This window comes from Alexandromys fortis, unplaced genomic scaffold, assembly GCF_014885135.2.
Source record: "Alexandromys fortis isolate MF-2015 unplaced genomic scaffold, M_Fortis_MF-2015_v1.1 scaffold_122, whole genome shotgun sequence".
NCBI classification, from domain to species: Eukaryota; Metazoa; Chordata; class Mammalia; order Rodentia; family Cricetidae; genus Alexandromys; species Alexandromys fortis.
In genome coordinates this window covers 2,673,656-2,698,695 of record NW_026068004.1, presented here as the reverse complement: position 1 = coordinate 2,698,695, position 25,040 = coordinate 2,673,656, and the positions used below count along the sequence as shown (strand labels likewise).

The window sequence follows — 25,040 nt, the reverse complement described above, 5'->3', positions numbered from 1 at the left end:
TTATATAAAGGAGAAATCTATATTAAAGAAATTTTAAATGGAAAAGGCTATCGTGTTCATAGATAAGGTTTAATGTTATCAGTAATGAATGTTATTTCTTCCCAAGTCAGTCTAAATGCATTGCAGTTCCAGTTCAAATCCAATATAGTTTTCCTATCTATCTAGAAAAGCTGATTAATTCATTTGAAAGATGAAAGAGAAAGAACACCTCAAAATAATGCTGAAGGATGGCAAAGTAGAGGGTTGTTTCCAGCCAGGTACTCATTGCTAGGAGAAAAGAATAGAGTGGGCAATGAATTTATTTGAAGTTTGATCTGTGTATCCACCTCACAACTTAGAGGTAGGTCTGAATATTTCTTTTTCTCATCTAGGAGCCACCATCACCTTCCCACAACTTCTTCAAAATGGGAATGAAGTTAGAAGCTGTAGACAGAAAGAACCCTCATTTCATTTGCCCAGCCACTATTGGAGAAGTTCGAGGCTCAGAGGTGCTTGTCACTTTTGATGGGTGGCGAGGTGCATTTGATTATTGGTGCCGCTTTGACTCCCGGGACATCTTTCCTGTGGGCTGGTGTTCTTTGACTGGAGATAATCTGCAGCCACCTGGCACCAAAGGTAAAGAGTCTATTAATCCCCTGAACCCAGCGCTTAGACGGTGAGAGAAATGCCCCGGTTCTGCTGTGGTCATGTGTTTTTACTGGCATCCTTCACTTTCGGCAGGAAAAATGAGGGCTGGTTCCTTAAGTATTCACCAAGGGCTGCCAGAGAATAACCACTAACATTTCAGAAGTAAAATCAAATGAAGCCAGGCATGAAGTTTGGGATAAAGTACAACATTCTCTCTTCTAAATATCTCAACTTATTCTCTGGCGACTCCTACTTTTGCCCCTAACCCTTTTCAAAGTTAGAAAGTGTCATTCTCAGGACAAATGTTTCTCCCAAGCCTTGAGAGTTGTGTAACGAGCTGGGTAACACTGTTGATGAACATTTAAGAAATACTGCAACAGGGTGGACAAAGTAGAGCCTTTGAAATAAGGCAATTGAGAATAGGCGGTAGTTCTTCTCTTTAACAGCAGTTAATTCACCGATCTAAACCTCAAATTCCGATTTGTTTTATTTTATCTTTTTATTTAAAAGGTTTTTTCAATTTACATACCAACTAATTCCCCCCCCCTCTCCTCTTCCCATTCCACCTCCACATCTTCCCCCAACCCAACCTCCTATGTACTACTCAGAAAGGGCAGAGCCTCCTATAGGAAGTCTATAAAGTCTGCCACATCAAGTTGAGGCGGGATCAAGCCCCTCCCCACCCCACCCCCTGAATTGCAGCTTAGCAAGGTATTCCTCCATATGGAATGGGCTCCAAAAAGCCAGTTCATACACTGGGGATAAATCCTGGTCCCATTACCAGTGGCCCTTTGCTCATATAATTGCTCCTCCCTCGTTTCAGCTGCACTCTGGATGCTCTGCTCCGTGCTTAACTGTGGATCGCTACATCTGCTTCCATCACTTACTAGGTGAAGGTTCTATGATGACAATTACTGTGGTCATCAATTTGATTACAGGGGAAAACCAATTCAGGCTATCTGTCTGCTATTGCTAGGAATCTTAGCTGTGGTCATCCTTGTAGATTCCTGGGAGTTTTCCTAGCACCAGATTTCTCCCTAACCATATAATGGTGCCCTCTATCAAGATATCTCTTTCCTTGATCTCCCTCTCTGGCCCTCCCCCAACCAACCATCCCTTTCCTTCATGTCCTTCTCCCCTTCCCTTCACCCCACTCCTAAATTTTTTTTAAAGATTTATTTATTATGTATACAACATTCTGCCTCGATGTATGCCCACACGCCAGATTTCAGTACAGATGGTTGTGAGCCACCATGTGGTTGCTGGGAATTGAACTCAGGACCTCTGGAAGAGCAGCCAGTGCTCTTAACCTCTGAGCCATTTCTCCACCCCTCCCCCCCTCTAAATTTAGTCAGGCGATCTTACCTAATTTCCCTTCCTAGGGGCATCCATGCATGTTTCTCTAGTGTCCTTGTTAGCTAGCTTCTCAGGGGTTGTAGGTTGTTTCCCGGTTATCCTTTTCTTTATGTCTAATATCCACTTATGAGTGAGTACATACCCTGTTTGTCTTTCTGGGTTTGGCATACTTCACTCAGGGTTCTATTTTTCTAGGTCCATCCATTTGCCTGCAAATTCCAAGATGTCATTGTTTTTACTGCTAAGTAATACTCCATTGTGCAAATGTACCTATTTTCTTTATTCATTCTTCCGGTGAAGGACATCTAGGTTGTTTCCTGGTTCTGACTATTACAAATAATGCTGCTATGAACATAGCTAGCATGTCCTTGTGGTATGATTGAACATCCTTTTATGCCCAAGGGTGGTATTGCTGGGTCTCAAAGTAGATTGATTCCCAATTTTCTGAGAAACCGCCATACTGATTTCCAAAGTGCCTGTACAAGTTTGCACTCCCACCAGCAATGGAAGTGTGTTCTCATTACCCCACATCCTCTCCAACATAAGCTGTCATCAGTGTTTCTGATTCTAGCCATTCTGACAGGTTTAAAATGGTATCTCAGAGTCGTTTTGATTTGCATTTCTCTGATGGCTAAGGGTGTTGAGCAATTCCTCAAATGTCTTTTGGCCATTTGAGTTTCTTCAGTTGAGAATTCTGTATTTAGATCTGTACCCCATTTTTGTACCCCATTTTTTTTAGTTGAATCATTTGGTATTTTGATGGCTAGTTTCTTGAGTTCTTTGTATATTTTGGAGATCAGATGTAGGGTTGGTGAAGATATTTTCCTATTCTGTAGGCTTTCATTTTGTCTTATTGACCATGCCCTTTGCCTTACAGAAACTTCTCAGTTTCAGGAGGTCCCATTTGTTATCTGTTGCTCTCAGTGTCTGTGCTACTAGTGTTATATTCAGGAAGTGGTTTCCTGTGCCCATTTGTTCAAGGCTACTTCTCACTTTCTCTTCTATCAGTTTCAGTGTAGCTGGATTTATATTGAAGTGTTTGATCCTCTTGGACTTGAGTTTTGTGCGTAATGATAACTATGGATCTATTTGCATTCTTCTACATATCAACATCCAGTTACGCTGGTACTAATTGCTGAAGATGCTTTCTTTTTTCTATTGTACAATTTTGACTGTCAAAAATCAGTTGTTCATAGGTATGTAGATTTATGTCAGGGTCTTTGATTCGATCCCATTGATTCATGTGTCTGTTTTTATGCCAATACCAAGCTGTTTTTATTACTATAGCTCTATAGTAGAGCCTGAAGTCAGGGATGGTAACACCTTTAGAAGTTCCTTTATTGTACAGGATTGTTTTGACTATCCTGGGTTTTTGTTTGTTTGTTTTTCTTTATTTTTTTTTAATTATTTATTTATTTATTTATTTATTATGTATACAGTATTATGTCTGTGTGTATGTCTGCAGGCCAGAAGAGGGCACCAGACCCCATTACAGATGGTTGTGAGCCACCATGTGGTTGCTGGGAATTGAACTCAGGACCTTTGGAAGAGCAGGCAATGCTCTTAACCACTGAGCCATCTCTCCAGCCCCCTGTTTGTTTGTTTTTCATATGAAGTTGAGTATTATTCTTTTGAGGTCTGTGAAGAATTGTGATGGAATTTTGATAGGGATTGCATTGAATTTGTAGATTACTTTTGGTAAGATTTCCATTTTTACTATGTTGATCCTACCTATCTAAGAGCATGGGAAATCTTTCTGTTTTATGATATCTTCTTTGATTTCTTTCTTATGAGACTTAAAGTTCTTGTCTTACAGGTCTTACACTTGTTTGGTTAGAGTTACCCCAAGATATTTTGTCATTTGTGGTTATTGTAAAGGGTGATGTTTCCTTGATTTCTTTTTCAGCTCATTTATCATTTGTGTATAGGAAGGCCACTGATTTTCTTTTTTTCTTTTTTCTTTTTTTTTTTAGTTAATCTTGTATACCACCACATTGCTGAAGGTGTTTATCACCAATTCCCTGGTAGAATTTTTTGGGTCATTTATGTATACTAGCATATCATCTGCAAATAGCAAAGGTTTTACTTCTTCCTTTCCAATTTATATCCCCTTGATTTCCTTTTGTTGTCTTATTGCTCTAGCTAGAACTTCAAGTACTGTATTGAATAGATATGGAGAGGGTGGACAGCCTTGTCTTGTTCCTGATTTTAGTGGAATCATTTTGAGTTTTTCTCCATTTAGTTTCATGTTGGCTTGCTGTATATTGCTTTTATTATGTTTAGATACATTCCTTGTATCCCTGCTCTCTCTAAGACCTTTATCATTAAGGGGTGTTGGATTTTGTCAAATGCCTTTTCAGCATCTAATGAGATGATCATATGGGTTTTTTTTTTCTTTCAGTTTATTTATATGGTGGATTACATTAACAGATTTTCGTATGTTGAACCATCCCTGCATCTGTTGGATGAAGCCGACTTGATCATGGTGGATGATGGGTCTGATGTGTTCTTAGATTCGGTTTGCCAGTATTTTATTGTGTATATTTGCATCAGTGTATATAAGGGAGATTGGTCTGTAATTCTCTTTCTTAGTTGTGTCTGTGTAGTTTGGTATCAAGGTAACTGTAGCCTCATAAAAAGAGTTTAGCAACATTCCTTCTGTTTCTATTGTGTGGAGCAATTTGAGGAGTATTGGTATTAGTTCTTCTTTGAAGTTCTGGTAGGATTCTGTGCTGTCACCATCTGGCCCTCACTTTTTTTTGGGGGGGGGTAAGACTTTTAATGAGTGCTTCTATTTCCTTAGGGGTCTGTTTAAGTTGTTTATCTGGTCTCGATTTAATTTTGTAAGTCATACCTATCCAGAAAATTGTCCATTTCTTTTACATTTTCCAATTTTGTGGAGAACAGGTTTTTGAAGTATGACCTGATGATTCTCTGAATTCCCTCAGTGTTTTTTGTTATGTCCACCTTTTCATTTCTGATTTTGTTAATTTGGATATTCTCTCTGCCTTTTGGTTAGTTTGGATAAGGGTTTGTCTAGTTGATTTTCTCAAAGAACCAACTCCTTGTTTCGTTGATTCTTTTTATTGTTCTATTTGTTTCTATTTTATTGATTTCAGCCCTCAGTTTCTTTCCTGTCACTCCTCCTGGGTGAGTTTGCTTCTTTTTGTTCTAGAGCTCTCAGGTGTGCTGTTAAAGTCACTATTGTGGGATTTCTCCAGGTTCTTTATGTGGGCACTTAGTGCTATGAATTTTCCTCTTTGCACTGCTTTCAAAGTGTCCAATAAGTTTGGGTACGTTATGCCTTCATTTTCACTTAAATTAAAGAAATCTTTAATTTCTTTATTTCTTCCTTGACCCAGTGGTGATTCAGCTGAGCATGGTTCAGTTTCCATGAGTCAGTAGGTTTCTGCAATTAATGTTGTTGAATTCTAACTTTAAGCCACAGTGATCTGATAAGATACAGAGAGTTATTCCATTTTTCTCTATCTTTTGAGATTTGCTTTGTGACCAAATATGTGGTCAGTTTTAGAGAAGGTTCCATGAGGTGCTGAGAAGAAGGTATATTTTGTGTTTGGGTGAAATGTTCTATATGTTTGTTAAATTCATTTGAGTCACAACATCTATTAGTTTCCTCATGTCTCAAGTTTCTGTCTGGTAGACCTATCTGTTTGTGAGAATGAGGTGTCGAAGTCTCCCACTATTAGTGTGTGGGGTTTGATTTGTGCTTTAAGTTTTAGTAATGTTTCTTTTACAAATGTGGATGTTCTTGTATTTGGGGCCTCACTATTTAGATTTGAGGCTTCATCTTGCTGGATTTTTTTTTCCTTTGATGGATATGAAATGTCCTTCTCCATCTCTTTTGATTAATTTTAGTTGGCATCTATTTTGTTAGATATTAGGATAGCTACACCAGCTTGTTTCTTAGGTGAATTTGATTGGAAAATATTTTCCCAACCCTTTACTCTGAGGTAATGTCTGTCTTTGAAGTTGAGGTGTGTTTCTTGTATGCCTCAGATGGATGGGTCCTGTTTTCATATCCATTCTGTTAGCCTGTGTCTTTTTATAGGTGAATTGAGTCCATTGATATTAAGGGATATTAATGATCGGTGATTGTTAATTCCTGTTATTTTCTGGTTTTGTTGGTGGTGAAGTAGTGTGTTTGTGTTTCCCTTCTTTGGGATTTTCTGGTGTGAGATTATCTATTGCCTGTATTTTTCTGGGTGCAGTTAGCTTTCTTGGGTTGGAATTTTCCTTCTAGTACTTTCTATAGAGCTAGGTTTGTGGTTAGGTATTGTTTAGATCTGGCTTTGTCATGGAATATCTTGTGGGTTTTTTTCTATCTATGATGATTGAAAGTTTTGCTGGGTATAGTAATCTGGGCTGACATCCATGGTCTCTTAGTGTCTGCAAAAACGTCTTTCCAGGACCTTCTGGCCTTCAGAGTCTCCATTGATAAGTTGGGCATACTTCCGATATGTTACCTGGCCTTTTTTTCCCCACCTCTTAATATTCTTTCTTTATTCTGGATGTTTAGTGTTTTGATTGTATATTGCGAAGGGATTTTTTTTGGGGGGGGGGGTCTAATCAATCTATTTGGTGTTTTGTAAGTTTCATTGATGGATTTTTTAGTTTGGGAAAGTTTTTCTCTATGATTTTTTTGTTGAATATGTTTTCTGTGTCTTTGAGCTGGAGTTCTCCTATCCCTGTTATTCTTAGATTTGGTCTTATTGGTTGTCCCAGATTTCCTGGACATTTTGTGTTAAGAATTTGTTGGATCTTTTTTTCAAGACAGGGTTTCTCTGTGTAACAGTCCTAACTGTCCTTGAACTAGCTATACCTTATCTTCAGTGCCTGAAATTCTCTCTTCCATCTCTTCTATTCTCTTGGTTATGCTTGCATTTATGGTTCCTATTCCTTTACTCAGATTTTTCATTTCCAGAATCTTCTCGGTTTGTGTTTTGTTCATTTCCTGTTTTTAAGTTTTCAAGTCTTAAATTGTTTCCTTCAACTTTTTGATTTTTTTTTCTTGACTTAACTGGCTTTCTTTAAGGGATTTACTGATTTCTTCCAATTTTTTGCTTGTCTTTTCCTCCATTTCTTTAAGGGAATTTTTCATTTTCTCTTTAAAGGCCTCTATCATCTTCATAAAGTTATTTTTAAAGTCATTTTCTTGTGTTTTATCTGTTTTGGGAGGTTCAGGTTTTGCTGTTGAAGAACCACTAGGTTCTGGTGGTGCCGTATTGCTCTTTATGTTGTTGAATGTGTTCTTACACTGTCTTCTACTCATCTGGGTTTGGAGTAAATAAAGGTACAGGCTTTGGCCCTTCCTCCAGTTGATTCAGGTGGGTCCTGTGCCTCAAGGCAGCCTCTGATGCCACTGGGGCTGGTGGTGGAGTGGCCTGGCCACAGTAGACTTGCTTGCTGACCTGATGCAGGGTAAGGGGTAGGTCGGGGAGGGGCACAGGCAGTACCCCGGACCTAGGACCTAGAGAGCAAGGCTGTTCAACCTAAAGAGCCACCACTCTCCTCTCCCTCCAGTCGGTGCAGGTGAGGGCTGTGCCTCAGGCGCCCTCAGCTGCAGCTGCGGACAGTGGCAAAGCAACCTGGCTGGAGGAGACTTGCCTGCTGACCAGCTGCTGGGACAGGGATGGGGGGGGGGGACAGGCAGGGGCAGTACCATGGACCTCCTACCTAGAGAGCAGGGCTGTCCCTACTGGGAGAGCAACCACGCCCCTCTTCCTCCAATCAGTGCAGGTGGGGGCTGTTTCCTTGATGCAGCTGGGGATGGTGGTAGAGCTGCCTGGCCTTAGGAGACTTGTCTGCTGCCTAATTCCCATTTATAAAAGAATACCTACTTCAAAAAATTCTTGAGAAATAAATGAAATCACATGGACAAAATGCTCATGTCTTGAAAATAGCAAGCTCTAAGACAATTTCTGTTGTGTTTCTGTGACTATTCTATAATACAGCAGTGTGCTATATTATCATTACTATATTATACATGATATACTAGGCTATTACTGTGGTACACTGCCATTGTTATAATACTATCATTATAAAAGTAGCCACTATAAATGGGGGAGTATATGTAGCATACTACAGTAGTGTCACAGACTAAATGAAACATAAATGATACTTCTAATGACAATAATGGAGGTCATCTGTTAATTCCACACATGTGAGGAGAAAGATCACATGGCCAGATTAATTAATGCAAGCTTTGTTTTAATTCCTGCACATGAGATGTCTCTCCCTAAAGCAGAGTTCAAGAGATCAGCATTGGACATTGGGAAGATAAGAGTTTTTGTAGTTCAGGAGTAGGAGATTTGGCAGGCAAATAGTCAGACTTACAGAAGCAGAACATAAGCATTGCAAGTTGGTAATAACAACACCCTGAAATAAAAATGTGGTTGCAAGGTTTTGTTTTTTTTTTTTTAGAAAAAGTAGGGTTGTAAGATGCTTATAAGCAACTTTCTGAAGCAAAGGCATGGTTGCCATTTCCTGGAACAGACAGTACAGAACCATTTGTAGTGAAGGTCACAGGTGCGGCATGGCCCAATCCTTAAGAAACAGAGATTCATAAGCAGGAATGAGCCTAGTTTGTCTTTACTATAAAATGACTTTCAAACCCAAGATGGAGGCAGGCTGGTTTATCATAGCCAAGGGAGACAGATTTTCTCAGTGTAGCCTTGGCTGTCCTGGAACTCACTCTGTAGACCAGGCTGGCCTCAGATTCAAGAGATCCACCTGCCTCTGCCTCCCGAATGCTGTGATTAAAGGCGTGTGCCACCACCACCCATTCTCTAAGTCTAAAGCGTAGCAATGAATCTAAAAGAATGGAAAATTAGTCTCTATTGTATCAGAATTTCTTTTCTAATCATTTATAGAATGCATTCATTAATTAACCAAATATTTATTGAATGCCTCAGCCAAGCTGAGGATTCAGCAGTGACACAAGCGGACAGTCTTCTCACTTTCATGGCACTTCTGTTCTGGTGATGTGAGACAGATATAAATATTTATAATAAGTAATGAGGTCATTTCAGTGGCTAGAGATACCACTTGCTCAGTGGTAGAATGTGTTGTCGTATAAGCGAGGTCCTAGCTTCAGTCTTCAAAACATACAAAGAAGGTCATATTTTAAATTACATTTTTTAAAAGTTTTAGTTTAAATATATATCCATGGTACCATTACCATAATCAAAATAGTGGCGATGTCTGTCATTCCCCCAAAGTTTCTTTGTGTAAAGAGAGCTTCTTTACTCAGAATTTCTTTTCAGAAAAACTTGTCTGTGAAGTTGCTATTTAAATTGAGACCTGGGAGTAAGAAGGTGCCATCTAGGGAAAGAGAGTACAAACATGCAGACAGAACCACTGGCACTGTGCTACTACCATGCATGAGCAAAATGAAGATATAAGAAGCATGTAGGCTGAGGGGAAAGGTGATATTACTAGGTGCTGTAGAGGCAGGCAGCTGCCTATCGTGTGGGGCTTTGTAAGCCAGAGTGACAGTTTGGGACTTTGTTCTGAATTAATTGGAGAACAACATAGGAATGTCAATGTTTTCAAATTGTTATCTAAAAATATGTTAAGTTGAATTCATAACTACCTTGGGATACATGCAGCCTGGCCACCGGTCAGACATGCCTACAATGAGTGAAGACATTTATTGTTTGAAATCATTTTTTAGAATGTAAAAGAACACTTATAGCTCAGCTATAGAAAAGATAAATAACCCAATTTTAAAATAGTCAATTTCCATTAACAAATGAATGATAAGGAGAATTATGGCTAACATATATATTAAATATAAATATATAAATATAATTATAACATGTTATAATGTTATAATAACACATGCTTGATATTAAATAAAATTATATATACACTATGGAATTTTATTCCTCCATAATAAAAATGAAATCATGATATTTGTAGAAAAATGGATACAACCAGAGCTTATGATATTAAGCAAAGCAGACTCAGAAAGACAAATGCACATATTTTTTATGTGGACTCTGGATTTGTGTGTGTATGTGTAGTTGAGAGGTGAGAAAAAGTTCTTAAGCTGAAGGAATAAGGGGAAAGTAGCAATAATTTAATACATGCAACATGAAAACAGAAGATTCGAGGGGTAAGGAAACCAGCAAGAGGGGATGTAAGAATGATCTAGGGGAGGTGGGTGAATAAGAACAAAGTATAATTATTTGTTCTTTTGTTTTTTGTTTTTTCGAGACAGGGTTTCTCTGTAGCTTTGGAGCCTGTCCTGGAACTCTCTTTGTAGACCAGGCTGGCCTCGAACTCACAGAGATCCACCTGCCTCTGCCTCCCGAGTGCTGGGATTAAAGGCATGCGCCACCACTGCCCGGCCAAGAACAAAGTATAATTATACACATGTGTGAAAATACCATACTGAAACCCATTACTGCATATGCTAACTTATAAACAGGCAAATTATTTGGGTAGATATTTCTCCAGAGAATATATGCAAATAGACAATAAGGTCTTGGAAAGATGCTCAGTGTCATTGTCTTTAGAGAAATGCTAATTGAATCACAGTGTGATGCTACTTCACACCCACTCATACAACTGCAATCAAAACATAGTGATGAATATTACAGAAGATGTAGAACAATTGGACTCTTTATACATTGCTGGTAAGGGGTAAAATGCTTCAGACACATTAGGAAACAGTTTGGAAGTGATAACAGCTGGATGTAGTTACTGTATGACCCAGAATTTCCACTCATAGGTATATATCTCCCCACCCCCACAAAACAGAAAACACATGAAACATGAGTGTTTTGGCAGCACTGTTTATTACAGCTCAAAAGTTGAAATACCCTTAACACTCACCAGCCAAGGAGCAGATAAATAAAACTCAGTATATCTACTTAATAAGATATTATTTGGCAACAAAAAAGGAATAAATTGCTGCTTGTGTTGTAGCAGAGCCATACCAGACAGTCGTGTTAAGTGAGATAAGGATGGTTTGGTTTCAGTCAGCAGTGCTGAAGTAGAAGGATCTTGGAGCGAGGTGAAAGGAAACAGGCTCCTTATCTCACTCAGAAAAGTACCACTCTTCTATATGCTGCAAGAAATGTATGCCCTGGATCAGGGTAAGAAATTTATTGCCATCCCCCTACTTGCTTGCAAGGCTCTGGGAAGCAGCAAGTGCCTTAGAACTGGTAGTTGTTATGCCCAAATCTGTGAAGTCCCCCAAAAGCCAACAAGGAGACCAAGTCCCGTATGTAAAAGCAAAGAGCCTTTATTTTATGCAAGTTGGCACTCGGTCTCTCCGCATGTCCAACGTATTGGAATAAATAGAGAGCCCCGAGCTCAATTAGAATTGGGTTTTTATAGTAGTAAAGGTAGGGTTGAAGGGTTTCTGAGGTTCAGGACCCCTGATTGGCTGACATTTATCTAGGGGTGTCCTGGTAAATGTGTGCTGGCAGGTGATCCTATCTACAGTGGTTGGAACGTTAGGCATTTCCTTTGGATGATTTGTTCTTGGGTGGTGCTCAGGTAATCTTAGTTTATGGTCCTTCCTACAACCAGGTATTGCTTCAGGGTAAACTGATGGCTGATCCTACACTGGCAGGTGATAATAGTTGGAAGTAAAGAACTTCCTTTGGGTGATTTGTTCATATTTAGCTTATCATGGCTGGCTCCTACAGTAGTGGAATTATTTTTGTTTACTTAAGGCTAGAACAAGATAATGTCTTTTCTCCAGATTTTGTTCAGAAGTTAGTAGACTAATTTCATACCTTCTTCCTTCGAAAGTTCTGTTACTGGAAAATCTAGGCCAACCAGGCAGGCCACAGAGCCAAACTAGAGAGCCCCAAGCTGGGAGCCGCTGGAAGCCACACATCTCCTGACTGCATCCATACTAATAAGCATGACTCACTGTGTGGTTGATACTTCCAGGCGAGTGGGCTATCTGCTCTTATGTGTCTTTCAGGAAGCCATAGCCTTGCAATAGCAGATGGCCAGAAAAACCAACGGCAAAGACCTTCCACAGCATTTCCAGCATTTACCATTCCTCTTCCCTCCAATAATGCTTCTCTGTCTCCTGCCTCAGTGGGTCCCAGCATGAGAGTTTTAGCAAGCTTCTTGCCCTGACTAAGAAGCAAGTGACACATGTGGAAGGAATGCGTTTATGCAATCCACTTCAGAAAGCAAGATGTGTCCTGCATGTAAGCCTGTTTGTTCCCTTTCTGATTGTAATGTCTCCTCCATATTTCCTACCTACTAGTCATTAATATGCAAATGTTTAAAAATTCTAAGCAAAATAGAAATGTTTCTTGTGGTAAGAAAAAGGAATGTTTACCTAATGTTCTTTCACACTTCTTATTGTTTCATTTTATTTTCCTATAACTCTAAAGTAGGCATGATTATTTTCAGCTTTATTTTACTTATGAGAAAACTGAAACTTAAAGTGACTTGGGGTATGATATTTGAGGAGAGACAACTGTCAGGCCAATACACTGAGCTACACTGCCCTTACACATAAGCCCCACCCTTTACCCCATGCCTAGTTCTCCACACATCTGTACTTTTTAAAAAAAATTATTAACTAATTAATTAATTATTTTCTCAGCCAAATAAGTTTTCTCTCTCTCCCTTCTCTCCTCTCAGTCTGTTCGCTCATCTACTCCTCTTTTCAGAAAAGTGCAGGCAGGCCTTCCTTGTATATCAGTCAGGCATGGCATATCAAGTTGCAGTAAGACTAAGCACCTTCTCGTCTATTAAGGCTGGATGAGACAACCTAGTAGGAAGGAAGGGTCCCAAAAGCAGGTAACAGAATCAGAGACAGCCCTTGCTCCTACTGTTAGGAGTCCCACAAGAAGACCAGACTACACAACTGTAGCATACATGTAGACAGCCTAGGTCAGTCCCACGTAGACTCTCTAGTTGGCAGTTAAATCTCTATGAGCCCTTAGAGCCCAGGTTAGTTGATTATGTGGGTTTTCTTATGGTGTCATTGACCCCTCTGGCTCCCATAATACTTCTCCTCTTTCACAGGATTTCTGGAGGTGCACCTAAGATTTGGTTGTGGGTCTCTACATCTGTTTCCATCCATAGCTAGGTGAAGCCTCTCTAATGACAATTGAGGCCTGTATTTTTCAAAGCTTCACTTGAGATCTTAGATTTGGCCTTCCAGGCCCTGGCAGGAAATAGCAAAGAGATAGTGTTTATATTAACAGGGCTCTAAAGTAGGTTCTACGCTCAGTGAGACCACAAACCTGTTTTGTCTTTGAAGGAATCATCCTAAATGAGGGAGACTGGGCTGGAGAGATGGCTCAGAGGTTAAGAGCACTGGCTGCTCTTCCAGAGGTCCTGAGTTCAATTCCCAGCAACCACATGGTGGCTCACAACCATCTGTACTAAATGAGGGAGACTTAACTAGGACTTTGAAGAGACTTAGTCTTTTAAAAGTTCTCTGTATTAACAATCTTGGAAACAGGTAGTGAGTGACTCATGACTTTGTCCCCTACTTGATTCCAGAGATCTATGGGTACATCTTGCTTAAATCAATTATTTCTTAATTATTTCCCAATTTTTAATTTTCTCATTTTATTTGTACTCATTAACTGAGTGATCCCCACAAGAAAGTTATTGACAACCATGCTAATTAAGCCAGTTAAATTTTTTAGTTTTTATCAATGACCAGACCAAGAGTGGGCTCATACTTCTGAAAAGTCTTAGTATTCAAGCTCAGAGATACGGCATTTTTAAAGACAAATCTCCAGTTACATCAGTGAGGGCTAGGGGAAGGAATTGGTGTGTGTAGCGGGGGGACTAGTAACATCTTTTATTGTAAAGCTCAGTGGTATTTTCCAGATACTACATAAAACATTTGGGCCATGGTCAAGGTCATAGACAATCCCTAGAAGGGTTGCTAAGGCAAATGTGGCTGTAAAGGGTGGAAGGCTGATAAGTGACCATGCAGACATGAAGTAAAGTTAGGCTAGGATGGCATTACCATAGTTCTAAGCTGAATTATGCAATAAGAGCTTTCCCTTTCCCCTATTTAGTTAGTTATTTGGTTACATCAGTGTGAACTCGTGGATTCTTACTTACTTAACTAGTCATAATTCTTTACTGTCAACTGTTTAGATGTTCAGGCTGTCCGCCATTTAGTAAGTGAAAGCCTCTTGTGATGTACTCATGTGTTCCTTCTGATCTAGATGTCCAGGCCAGCTTGTATCGTCCACACCCACCAAATTGTTATGCAAAATTCTACCAGTCTTCTTGAAACTGGATCCTTTAGAGTCACGTTGGTTTTTGTTTTGTTTTCTGTGTAGATCCTTGACAGCTTTTACTACATTTTCAAAAGTTAATATGATCAAGTTAATTAGCACATGAATTGCTGCTCCCAGGGCTTCCTTGATGAGGAAGATGTGTTGGTGAGAGCAGTTCTAGCTGTTAGTTGGAGTGAGAGGTACATTGCCTCAACAGTCAGGAGCAGAAAGGTAAATGCTGGTGCTCACTGGCGCTCTCCTTTTTATTCAGAGAGAGATTTCTTTCTTCTGGGCTACATGACAGTACCAAAGACTAGAATCATGGCCAGCTCTTCCACTTTAACTTGATGATGCTTGCTTTCCTCACTTGTTAGAGGAGGTACTGTCAGTGTTACAAGATTGTCATGAAGGCCAAGTGGAACCCCAAGTGTATAAGAACTTAAGTATTGTTGATTAGGAAGTTGATTCTTTCCACCTTAGTAACACCAAAATGTGTTGGATTATATTCATGTGTTTCATCTTTCTCTGATAAAGACAATCATGAATTGACTAATCACTTACGTCTAGAAAAGTGAGAAAAGATAACAAATTCAAGGTCACATCATAAGGGACAGAACTAAAATTAGATCCCTAATTCCTTGATACTATTCTTTTTTACTTACTTTCTTTTTTTTTTTTTTTTTCAAGCAGGATAATTAAGTTAGAATGTGGCAAGGCAGATCAGGGCTTCCTAACAGGAAGAGCTTCCAGATCTTCCCTCGAGATAGCTTCTTCAAATCTAGTTATTAAGAAGCTGTTAAACTCTCCTGAAGCCTCACCTCAGTGTTGCTCACAAAAGACATGCATAACATGGTTTTTAAGAGCTGTCCAATAAAATTGTTTTCTTCTGTCCAGATCTTTGAGTCCAGTGAAGGCAACTTTTTCCCTAGTTTTATAGTTGTGTACCACCACACTATGTATGCTTAACCCTCAGGGAAAGAGAGAAGCAAACTATTAGTATTACTGAAAAGAGCTGAGACAGGGAACTGCTCTTCTCTTATTATCTGGCTTCATTTCTTTTTTTTATTTTTTAATATTTTTAATAGATTTTTTATTGAGCCCTACATTTTTATCTGCTCCCCTCCCTGCCTCTTCCCTCCCCTTCAACCCTCCCCCAAGGTCTCCATCTGGCTTCATTTCTATTCTGTAGCCATGTACTAGGTACCCACTGAGAGCCTTGTCTGTCGGGTGATTCTTTACCTCCCTACCCCACTTAGGTTCATGGGCTTTCACTGTCTTGGGACTCATAAAAACCAGTTTAAAGGGAGGCCTTTTGGCTGGTTTGGTTACTCAGGCTAAGGTATAAAATAAGTAGAGTGCTGAATTTAGTGAGGGTTAGGTTCTTTCTATGAAAATAACACTGATCACCATTAGAAACCATTTGTACTTTATACAAGGATTTTTCCTTTATTTTTTTCTTTTTGTATCTCTGTGTGTGTGCCTGTTTATATGTATAAATAAGAACATGCATGTGTGCTCATGACTTTGGAGGCCAGAGGACAAACTTGGCTACCATTCCTCTTCAGGTACTATCTTGGGTTTTAGAAACAAGGTCTCTCACTGGCCTAGGGCTTATCTGATTAACCTAGGCTGACTTCTCAGCCAGTCCCAGGGATTCATCTGCTTCCTTCTCAACACTGTGGTAACAAGCATATATCACCTTGCCTGGCTTTTTATGTACATTCTGGAGATCAAACTCAGATCCTAATGTTTGGGCAGCAAACACTTCACTAATTAAGCTGTTTCCCTAGAAGTCACCAGACCACACACTATGAGTACTATCTTCATAACCTTTTTGAGACAGTCTCATTCTGTAGCTCAGACTGACCTTGGCCTCACCACAGTCTACCTTCCTTGGCTTCCCAAGTGCTTGTGTTATAGGCATAAGCCACCATTCTTAGCTTACATAACATACAAAATATTCCCCTTTCCTTTATTTAAATGTATGTGTGCTGTAGATTAAACCCAGGACTCATGATGCCCATGAGCACATGCTTTGCCAGGGAGCTGTGCCCCGGCCTAGACCCATCTTATTAATAGTGAGTATTTGGATCATTTAAACTTGCCAGTTATTAAAAATAATTCTACTATGAGCATTAATACACATATGCTGATATATATGTGCAAGAACCTCCTTGGCATTTATACCTGTGGTTGGAATTGCTAAATCATAGGGATAAATACATCCTCTGATTTATTCAGTAATGTGTATGATGCCCTACTCTAGTGACTCAGCAAGCCACACTTGACATCAGATATTACCAGAATCAGTATATAAATCTTATCAATTGATCTAATATTCCTTTTCAAAATATATCTTCCCCCAGGCTCTAAACCAAACCATATATTGCATTAACTGCATGTCATGTTCACTTTCAGAATCTAGAATAGCTCTTGTATTTTTCTCTCTACATTGACAAGGCTAGTTGTTTTGTTAACTGAATCTCAATTTTGGTATATCTGATCTCAAGATAACTGATTTGAAGCTGAGATGATAAATATGTGGTATTCTCAGTCCATCAAGTTAGAAGATAGACTGGACGTGTTCCAGGTGGAGTGATATTTGGTTAGCAGGTTGAGGTGCTAGAACACTTCTCTTGATTTCTGGGACTTCACACTCATTTTCTTTTGGATTCACTTTTGGACCACTCTTTAATCTCTTTGCCAGCTCTTTTGTCTAACTGATGTACATTAATGTTAGAAACTATCTTTTTCCCTCTTTTCTTGCGTTTAGTAGCTAGCTACCCAGCTTGATCTGTTCATCCCTACTGCTTTTCTTCTCTATTCTCCACATTGCAAACTCATGTCCAGCTATGCTAACTTCAAACACTAACATGTTCCCACGTTAGAATTTCTATTTGTTACACATTAGACTTACCAAAACAGTCTTTGACAACTCTTCTGTGGGGTCTTCGTAGTCTTGCTCTTTGGAACAGTGCTTAAATCTCTTCTCTTAAAAGAATGCTTCCCAAACAATGTAGTATCCTTACCCTACAGGAATCATAGCACTTGTCAGTACCTGGTACTCTGATAAATATTGTTCACTTTTCATTTCTCCCACTGAGTTGATGAGTGGAAACTGTGTCTGCTCTGTTCACTGTTCTATTCCCAGGACTCAGAACAGTGTATAACCCATAGCAAGTGCTCAATAATTATTTCTGTAATGAACTAGGTATTCCTTATCTCTAAATGGTCTAAATTTAAGGAGAAGATGAATGAATGACATAAAATTAAGTAGTCCACAGAATACTTTAAAAGTGCTGACCTAATGGTGTCCTGGTCAGAGAAAACTTCAATAAGAATGTGATCTTAGATTAAGCTTGGAAAATTGCTGGGTGGCGGTGCAAAAGCTCATTCCAAGATAGGCTCCAAGGCTACAGAAAAATCCTGTCTCGAAAAATGAAAAAAAAAAAAAAAGAAAGAAAATTAAGTGTTGATACATATCTTACTAAGAGTAATGAAGAGTTCAGTATATAGAGCAACTAGAATAAAGATAGGTGTATGACATCAGTCATAACTAGAGTGCAAGGCAAAAGCAAAAGTCTGAACTTTTGGGGATCACAATAAAGGATTTAGACTTTAATGAAGAGCAAACATTTTAAGTTGAGAAATGATTTCCATTTTCATGTTTCACACACACACTGCACTAATCATGCTAAAATCTCAGCCACATTGATGTCACCTTGGCTGTCAGGGTTCACTTTGAAAACAAAAGTTCTTGCCTCACTGAGTAGCCAGGGAGAGGCACCACATCTCTTCTATTATATCTTAATTCTCATCAGAAAAGACTGTAGACTCCTGAGATCTGTCCCAGTTGTGAGCCTCTGGTTCTAGCCACAGGATTCACCTTGAACTTGGGTCGCAATGCTTCCCTAAGATACTTAGGGAAATCTTTAATGTTTTCCTGTATCTACTAGAACTGATTTAAAAAAAAAAAAACTTCTATTGTAGCCAAAATAAATTCAATTTATTTTGTAATTTTCTAAGCATCTAGGTCAAATGTCAAGAAACTAGGACAAACTCCCTGAACAGAAATGTTATTTTTCCTTCTGTCTGGGACAGTGTCTTGGCTGATCTTATGTCAACTTGATACAAGCTAGAGTCATCTGAAAGGAGGGAACTTCAATTGAGAAGATGCCTCCATAAGATCCAGCTGTAAGGCATTTTCTTAATTAGTGATTGATGGAGGAGAGCCCAGCCACTGTGAGTGGTAACCACCCCTTAGCTGATGGTCCTGGGTTCTATAAGAAAGGCAGAGCAAGCCATGGGAAACAAGCCAGTAAGCAGCACCCCTCCATGGCCTCTGCATCAGCTTCTGCCTCCAGGTTCCTGCCCTGTTTGAGATCCTGTCCTGGCTTCTTTCAGTGATGTACTACAGTATGAAAGTATAAGCCCAATAAACCCTTTCCTCCCCAGATTGCTTTTTGGTCATTGTGTTTTGTCACAGTAGAAACCCTAATTAAGACAGGTGGAAATACAGGAAGGGTGATAATAGAATGAGTCTTTTTCTTACAGTTGTGATTCCAAAGAATCCTTCCCCTGCATCTGATGTGAATACTGAGAAGCCCAGCATCCACAGCACCAAAACTGTCTTGGAGCATCAGCCAGGGCAGAGGGGGCGCAAACCAGGAAAGAAGCGGGGCCGAACACCCAAGATCCTTATTCCCCATCCCACCTCTACCCCATCCAAGTCAGCTGAACCTTTGAAATTCCCAAAGAAGAGGGGTCCCAAACCTGGCAGTAAGGTAGGTAAAAATGTGGGCTTCCCAGAAAGAGGTATGGGACAGCAAAGAGGCAATTCAGCCACACATTTCATCTCGAAAAGGAGCACATCTAGCCATCTTGTCCACCTAGTTGGTGGTTTTTAAGAGAAATCTAGATTGTCATCTCTGTTTAGCGCTTACCTGTAGTAGGGATAGGAAACTAATTTTAGTTTTTGAGAGAGTCAATCCAATGTCTTCCATACATAAAAGATCCTGCTTCTCATTAACCTTCACAAAATAGATGCCTAGCATGTAAATAGAGTATATTAATTCTTTAAATGTATTTCATTTGCTATTGCAAAGATTTCTTTTTAAACTTCATTTAATTATTTAATGTCAGACTATATTAGATGCTATTACATTCATATCAACGATCATCACAATGCTCTGGGAGACTATTAGCATTACTTTATTATGAAGTAAATTAAAAGTTAGACATGTGAAATGATTTTCCTAAGACCATATAGCAAGTGAATGACAAAGACTACATTGACTGGTTTCTACATCTAGTTCCAAGATCGCCACTACACACACACCTAAGGGTCATATACTTTCTTCTAATGTAGGAAAAGATCAAGTCAAGCTTCACTGAGCATGGTTTACTGAATGAATGTACTACTTCTTAAATCATTCAGTGTTTCCATAGATAGCTTCCCTAGCAAAAGCAATGGTGTGAAAACGAAACTCCTCTTGGGCCCTTGTGATCATCTCTCCTCCACTTATTTCCTAATGATCAAGGGTTTCTCAAAACCTCCTTCTGAATTTGATTACTTGAATCACCCTGTGGAAATGCTGTCCTGTTCTCCCTGGACCTCCATTGCAGTCCCATATTTTCCCTAGAGTTGGTTATTTGGCTGATTTGCTATGCTTGTTAATAACTCTAGCTAACATTAGTCCTTGTAGAGTATAAGCCCCTCAAGGTCAAGTGCCTAACCTTCTCTTCTCTTTTCCTCTTTGTTTCTCATTCTCATGGGAGATGTTCTGTATATGTAAGATGGGTGGGTGGATGGATGGACGAATGGATGGATAATTTTAGTCTTGATGCTACCTCTCTTAATTGTCCCTTTTTTTTATTGGATTTAAATTCTCAATGTCACTGCTTACTCTTTCTGTATAATATTCACTGCTAATACCTAGCCCTGGTCCTGCAGTGTTATTACTACTACGACGACAACTACTGCTGCTGCTGTTACTGTATCACACAGCATTACTTCACTCCCTCTTCTCTTTTTCTGCTGTAGAGGAGAGGCTGAATAAAGGTCCTAAGAATGCAAGGCCAGAGAGGCTTGTTTTGATTACGTGGGCATATCTCGAGGGTAGTCAAAAGAGGGAATGTGTGTATCAGAGAGACTCGAAAAGCAAAATGAGAGAGCAAATTGAAATTAAAACAGAAGGTCTTTGTTTCAGTATATAAGGAGCTATCTCAAATAGTAGTAAGCTCCCGTAGTTACAAGTGTTTTCTCAGGGACTAGGTGCACTGCCAGGGATCTGTTTCAAGAAAAAGAAGGCAGAAATATTGAAGATGATTTTTTTTTTCAGAAAAATCTTTTATATGTTACCTGTCACCAAATCCTTTTAAATTTGTTTTAGCATACATTTTGGTAGTTAACAAAGTACAAGCCATTTAAATATATTCTAGAATTTCTCTTCAAAATAAAATAGAATAAGTAGGAAAAAAACATTAAAACCATAGAATCAGAATGCTAAATATTAAAATTACTATAATCTTCAGTTTTTTATCATAATTATTATTGATTCTTTAAGAATATCACATTATGCACTCCAATCCCACTCATTTCCCAGTCCCTCTGCCCTTCACTCTTGTAATGGCCCCTCAAGGGAAACCTTAAAAGAAATAACAAAAATATAATAGAGATAAATAAATATAAATAAGAGTATTAACTAAAAAGTAAATTTAAAAAGACCCAAAAAACAAGAAAACTGACTCAAGGAAGCAACACTCTGAAAAGAGTATTGGTGAGGGTCCAGTGTTCATGGTGTACTGAAAGCCAGAGGCCTTGAACCTGGCCAGCAACACATTACATAGTGAACATAGTAAAGCTGTTTGCACAGAAGGGTATACTATATGGTACACAGTAGCTCCTGTGCCACTAAGACAAATGGAAAGGTGAGAAAGATTGAGGAGCAAAGTGGTTTTGTTTGTTTGTTTTTGTTTTCCTGTTTTGAAGATGATTACATTATAGGGGCCTTCAATATCCTTTGAAAACTGAGAATTCAGTTATTATGATTTCTCTGCTCTGCACCCTTCAGGAAGTCAAAAACATAGTAGCCATTCTTTTGAAAGTAAATATTCTCATGGTATCATGATTTGTGTCCTAACATCTGACCCCTTTTACTCTTTTGCATAATCATATAAAAGTATATGCCTTCCATGTGGTGACATCTCTTCTTTGGAAACAGAAAGCCTTAGAAACCAGACACATTTAGGTTTTGTCTCATCCCCATTTATGGTCACTGTGTGACTTTGGAATAACTTCTTTCAGTAAGGTGTTGAGCCTCCTTACCCCCTGTTAAGTGGAACTAAGTTCGTAGGTGGAGACTGCTTGTTCATTCCAGGCCAGCTAGACCTGAATAATCACAGAGAAACTATATTATTACAACACTGTTTGGCCTATTAGCTCAGACTTCTTATGAACTATCTTAAATTAACCCATTTCTATTAATCAGTGTATCACCACGAGGTTGTGGCCTACAAGTAAAGTTCTGGTGTCTGTCTCCTTAAGAAGCTACATGGTGTCTCCCTGACTCCTCCTACTCTTTCTCTCTCTCTCTCTCTCTCTCTCTCTCTCTCTCTCTCTCTCTCTCTCTCTCTCTCTCTCTCTGTATTCTTCCAGTCTGTATATATTCTGCTCTGCCATAGGCTGATGCAGCTTCTTTATTAACTAATGGTAATAAAACATATTCATCGCATACAGAGGGGAATCCCTCATCAAAGTTAATGCATGAATCTGTGTAATACATGTAATTACACCTATCTAAAATGCTAATGATACCTTCCATTTTTCTGCTTTCTTCTACAACATTCCGGTACTCAGCTCACCAGGCCGCTCTTTGAGAGACCCTGAAATCCTAGTACCAACTCATTGAAGTTGAACTTGTATTTATTTACCTTCTATCATGACTTCCTACTTACATGGAATTCTACTTTCAGGAATACCTGATATTGTAAGCATATGTCCATTTCTAATAAGGGTTTTGCATGATGACTTCCTCATGGGAAGCCATTTGATGTATGACCACTACCATCAGCAGATCTCTCTAGATTAAATTATGTGTCCTTAGAGGGCAGAGTACCTTACGCAAATACCTCGTGAAAGATGATTTTGGATCTTAGTAATAGTTGTTTTCCTTGTATACCTAAAGGCTTTCAGAAACTATTTTTTGAAACATTCCAAACATTGGAGGTCCAGCAAAAAGTAATAACAATAATAGGTTTCTCTCAGATCTTCTTATTACACCTTTTTTGGTACTCTATACTGTATGCTTTATGATAAACATTTATTAATACTTATATGTCAGGTGCCATGTGAGGAATGGCACTCAGACCTTCACGGAGCCCTAGGTCAATAGGGAGCATCAGTGTGCAAGCAGGTAATGATAGCACATGGACAGTACAAAGTATGGAGCTAAGAGGAAAAGTAAGAGAGCTTCCTAGATGGACATAAATTTATAACATGAAAAGAGAACATTTCCTGTTGAAAAGAAAGCTTAAGATTGTAAGATGTGAGCCAGATAAAACCGTAGAGTTTTAGAGAAGTCTAACTGGGGACTGGGAAGGAATAGCAGGTAATGAGTTGAAGGGGGGGCGGGCAGAGGAAAGCATCTGGTAGAGTCAGAAGGTCCAATTCCATTTAGAGAAAGAAACAAAATAACATTAAGCCATAGCATGCTTTCTGCTTTTATCTGTCCAATTTACAAAAGATTTAGAGTTCTTATGATACTGAATCTAGCATAAAAGTGCATTACTACAGAGAAACCCTGTCTTAACAAAGTGCATTAAACAGAAAATGTATTAAGTACTTTCAATATGTACAACTTTGGGGCCAGTTACTGAGTAGCAAATAAAATGTGGTTCCATTAATAAATATGTTTGTTTCATGGGTGTACTGAGTGCTAGGAATAGAGAAAGTACCATGCACAGGTAGCAAACTTTTCCCATCCATTTTAACAGAGGAAACCTCGGACTTTGCTGAGCCCACCACCCACCTCACCAACAACCAGCACCCCTGAACCGGATACCAGCACTGTTCCTGAAGATGCTGCCACCATCCCCAGTTCAGCCATGCAGGCCCCCACAGGTAAGAGCAGAGGATGGAACTAGCTGCAGTTGGTCCCTGAGGCATAGTGTCTACATCTCCTCTTGTCTTCTACCAATAACTAACCCTGTCCATGTGTAAACCTAGGTTTAGAAAAATTCTTTTATAGCTTTTGAAATATAAAACTTTCATTTTGTCAGAGCAGTAAGAAAACACACACACACACACAAGAAAAAAAAAACTGGGGTAATTAATTGTTCTATGAACTCAAAGCTGTGAAACTGGGGCCGGTTGCAAAGAATAGGAAAACATTCAAAGCTTGCTGGCCCCGTTTAGAGTAATTGCTTAGTTGGGTCATTTCCTTATTAATGGTCCCTTTTACCTTTCAGAAGCCTTGTAGCATGAGGCTGCCACCATTTCAATATAGATGAAAAGCTTCTGAGTTTAAAAAAAAATCATTAGTGGAGGCAAACCTTGATACAGTGAAAATGAGTTTTACTTTGGGTACCAGACAATGAATGATTGATTCAAAGTAAAATCTGGTAGCTGATGAGAATAGGTATTCAACGTGTGTGTGTGTGTGTGTGTGTGTGTGTGTGTGTGTGTGTGTGTGTGTGTGTGTTATACACTGGTTGGCATGTGCAAAAGTCATATGTGTCCCCATTTTATAAAATACCTACCAAGGTAGCTGCAAAATACCTGTAACCTTCAGTGCATATACATATCCATTTCTTTCCCTTTGTCTTCAAGACCTGAAATTCTCTCTTCTATGTCTTCATCTTCAACCTTCATTGCTGAGGTTTTTTTGTTTAACTTCCTAAATTTTTCATTTTGAATTTTATTTCAACTTGACTTTTTTTTTAGCAGTTCTATTTATTTCCTAAATTGTATTTTCAGATCTTAAGTTGTTTTCATTATTTCATTGAACTCTTTCTGTTTTCATGGTCTTCATTAAGGCATTTAGTAATGTCCACTTCAAGGTCCTCAGAGCCTACTACAATAGGTCTGATGGCTTCTGCTGGAGAAGTATTGTCTTGGTTGTACATGTTTGTGTTTCCACTGGGATATAGGCAGCTAGTGTTATGACATTTGAGATGCTTCTGGGTATAAATATCTAGCCTTACCTTTGATGGGTGGGTGCTGTCTTAGTTAGGGTTTCTGTTGCTGTGAAGAGACACTATAGTCATGACAACTCTTATAAGGAAAACATTTAATTGGGTGGCTTACAGTTCAGAGGTTCAGTCCATTCTCATCAGGTTGTGATATGGCGGCATTGGGGCAGACATGGTGCTGGAGAGACTGGTAAGAGTTCTATATCTTGTGCAGGCAACAGGAAGTGAACCAAACACTGGGTATAAGACCTCAAAGCCCACCCCCACAGTGACACACTTCCTCCAACAAGGCCACATCCACTCCAACAAAACCACAACTCCTAATATTACCACTCCCTTTTGGGGCTATTTTCTTTCAAACAACTACAAGTGTGTTTTGTTCTTTCATTGCTGTTTCCCCATTCTGGGTTCTAGTCAAGTATAGCATCTATGGGGTCCCTGGTAAAGAGCAGTTTTGGATTCCAACCAAGTGTGACAACTATGTGTCCCTTGTAGAGAGTGGTTCTCTACATCAGCAGGGAGTCTCAAAGGAATGGGGATAGACTAGATATGGAGAGAATGAAAATGGCTATGGAGAACTAGGTTTTCCCTGGATCCACACCAAAGCCAGGGAACAGG

At 39.2% G+C, this 25,040-nt stretch overlaps 1 protein-coding gene across 10 annotated transcripts in view; it reads left to right on the top strand.

Moving 5' to 3' along the window:
- Window positions 1–25,040, top strand: part of Scmh1 (Scm polycomb group protein homolog 1) — a 119,316-nt gene that overhangs the window by 75,253 nt on the left and 19,023 nt on the right. For all 10 annotated transcript variants that reach the window (XM_050161196.1, XM_050161189.1, XM_050161190.1 and 7 more), the window contains 3 exons: window positions 372–615; window positions 18,786–19,015; window positions 23,226–23,352. In XM_050161196.1, the coding sequence (XP_050017153.1) occupies window positions 372–615; window positions 18,786–19,015; window positions 23,226–23,352 (601 nt within the window). The remainder of the gene's footprint in view (window positions 1–371; window positions 616–18,785; window positions 19,016–23,225; window positions 23,353–25,040) is intronic.